Source organism: Pygoscelis adeliae, unplaced genomic scaffold (genome assembly GCF_000699105.1).
Source record: "Pygoscelis adeliae isolate BGI_AS28 unplaced genomic scaffold, ASM69910v1 Scaffold75, whole genome shotgun sequence".
NCBI classification, from domain to species: Eukaryota; Metazoa; Chordata; class Aves; order Sphenisciformes; family Spheniscidae; genus Pygoscelis; species Pygoscelis adeliae.
In genome coordinates this window covers 723,351-726,397 of record NW_008824772.1, presented here as the reverse complement: position 1 = coordinate 726,397, position 3,047 = coordinate 723,351, and the positions used below count along the sequence as shown (strand labels likewise).

Here is a 3,047-nt window from a genome sequence, read left to right as displayed (position 1 = left end):
TGATAGGAGAAGTTGTCTTTAAATACAACACCTATAATTTCATTATTCGAAATCCAGGCTTCCTCCAGGGCGCTCTCATTGTCCAGTGCCTCTAGTTTTATACCTGTAGTTTGTAAGAAAAATATTGCAATGAGCTTCTGCAGGTCTGGAAATGTGTGCACAGGCACTGGATATATATTCTGCTTTTTTAGCGTCGCAACTCCTCCTTTCCAGTTCTCCTCACTGGGCAGGGTGGCACCTTTAAATACTTCATACTTTACCAGTTGGGAAGAAGTGAACCTCAAAAGAACGAACCGCTGTGTCTTAATAGTATTATTCTACAAAGGCAGAGCTTTAGAGCTCAGAAGCACACACTGACCTCACTAGTAAGTTAAAGACTAGAGAAGAAATATTTGTTGAGAATGGAGGATTTGGGGTGAATTTTCTCTACTGACCAAAGATACTGGAGAACACTAAAACATAATGTATAATAGGTTAAATAATGACAAAGCTAAGTATTTAAAAGGCAAAACATACCTATCATTACAGAGTTCAAGACCACTTTATTCATTATCTGCCTTGTGGTCACAGTGATGGGTGTAAAAGCGATGGTGACCCCAGTGGCATCGTAGGCAGGATCATCTAACTGCCCGAGGTAGCTGTAAGGCACTTCGGGGTAGCGGATGTTCATCATGAACGTGCACACTGTGAACATCAGCGGCAGAAAGAGCAGAGAGAGCATCCACTCCTAGGCAAGGGGGAGAGCGGAGAAGAGAATTTAATAGTATAACAGTATAAGAGCATATTCTCTGTGGGATTAAAATATAAAGAAGAGGCACTCAGTCACACCGGTTTCTTAGATGTCAACTGACTAACAAGGTCTTTGCATTGTGCACGTCACCTCAGTAAATTACTTCACCCAAAGAGCCCATCTGTCCTCTCATACATCACGTAAGAGATAGAAATATTATCAGTTAAAAAAGTAAAGTCTTGTAAAGTGTTCATTCCCAGTCAGGGCTTTCCAAATGTACTTTAATTTCAACTTTACAAAATGAAATTGAGGTATAGGGGCAGGCAGGGATTGACCACTCTTCAGTAGTTAGTTTCTCACTTTTTTCTTTTTTTTTTTTTTAGCTTACCTGAAAGCTCTGCATTTTCATCCTCCACTTGATAAGTACATTTTTCCACAACAGAATTTTGGTTTGCTGGAATACACTCATATTTCTCTGAAGTGTCTTCATCTTTGAATCTACAAACAATTTTTTAAAAATTACTTTCAAGTACAACAAAAGGTGGAACAGCAGTGACTGCTTTTATTTGCACAGTCCTTGCACATGTGCACAGTAATACTTTCTTTCCCTTTTTACTGCAAAAGAGAGAGCTGAAGCAACTCAGACCCCCTGTGCCGAGCACAAGCCAGCCCTGCAGCACAGCTTCAAGCAGTGAGGGACCAAGAGACCTCATTGTCCTCAACGTACTCCCCATCCTTGTAGCTCAGCAGTAAGACACTGATTATAACCAGAATTTCATGCTTCCATGCTGTAGCATGGTAAGGCTGAGAGGAGATTTTTATGAAATAAAAAAGGGAAGATCAGACTACATGACCTAATCGGCTTGGGTGGCCTTAATATCCAAGAAATAACGACGACAACAACATGGTCAATTAAAATCACCAAAATCTTTTCGCATGTAATTTTAATGTGCTATAGGCTTCACACCAAGACGTGTCGAGCAACTCCTGGCTGTGGTGTGAGCTGAGGTCATACGGGAAGCAGTGTTGATTGAAGGCAACTTGGAGCTACGAGAGAACAAATTCTTGGAAGTGCGTTTGGAGAGCTGTCATTGACAGGGATATTGATGGGAAACGAGAGAAACAGCCACGAGCATGCGTTGGTGCGTTACTCCAAAAGACCTGGCAGCATCCTTAAAAAGATGTGGCCAAAGGAAAGCAAGGATTTGTTGCCTGGATTAATGCTGGTGGTGGAAACTTAAAGAGGTAGGCATAAAGTGAGCTGTGAGAGTAACTTTTGCAGATGAGATATGTCCATATTAACATCAGTAAAAGAATAATTAATAACTCCAATGAGCAAAAGGACTAAGTATCCAAATGCAAAAGGGTTACACTCAGATAGCCACACTGCTCTGCTGTCACATACGTAGCTAAAATATGCTTCCAGACAAGATCTCGATCTTCTCTAAGTGAAGTCTCAGGTAGAAATATCAGAGCATTTATAGACTTAATCCTTCCAAACCTTCCTGTCATACAGAAGGAGGATTTACATAGTCTTGTTCCCTTTGGGGAATGATGCCTCACGGTGCTGACAGGCAAGACAGAGTTTATCTTCTTCCAAATATTTATATTCAGCCCACAGGAGAGGCACATCTCCACTGTAACAAGGCAGCAGGCACCGAAATGCTGGAAAAGCAGCTGTGACAAATGGTCTTCCCCGGGTACATGCTGCAAACACATGCACTGGCACGGCACGTGGGGAGCATGGGGCAGGGACACTGGCTCAGTGGCAGAAATCTGCTGTTTTGCCATCGATCTCTGAATAGGTTTTTCTCTTACAGATGATCTCACTAAATCCAGGCGTACAAAAATTTGAATTTAGCCTGTGCTAGCAATCTCTAGACTTCCTTGAGGAGACTGCAAAGTTAAACTTGCAATTGCTTGGTCCTTTTTTCACCTAACAGAAGCAAGGTTTGAGGCAGCGTGTATCACCCGTATGCATTTCCACAACTGAGACGGGATTTGTGTCACAGCTAAAGCAGGTTCCCAGTTTGTCCTTCGTTTTAATAGTCACATAGAGTAATGTCGACAAGCTGACACACCGCTGGAGTTTCAGCTTCACACCCAGGAAATCCTGGGTAGGATGGAGAGCCGGCACACCAGGTACCTGTTGCGGATGTCCCATGTGTCTCCCCTCCCCGTCACCCCTCAACGCTGCCTGGCCCCCAGCCGCGCTGCTGCAGAGTTTGAGCAGTTGGGGGAAACTCGGCAGAACTGATCTCGTTGCTTTCAGTATTTAAGGGGAATTTTTAAGAGCTTAATGTGGACAGAAGACTTT

The 3,047-nt window shown here is 43.0% G+C and overlaps 1 protein-coding gene across 1 annotated transcript in view; it reads right to left on the bottom strand.

Moving 5' to 3' along the window:
• The window catches only part of LOC103916711 (ATP-binding cassette sub-family A member 8-like), a 24,813-nt gene that overhangs the window by 21,305 nt on the left and 461 nt on the right, over window positions 1-3,047 (bottom strand). The window contains 3 exon segments of the mRNA XM_009323764.1: window positions 32-103; window positions 517-727; window positions 1,119-1,228. Of these exon segments, the coding sequence (XP_009322039.1) occupies window positions 32-103; window positions 517-727; window positions 1,119-1,220 (385 nt within the window). The 5' untranslated portion in view covers window positions 1,221-1,228.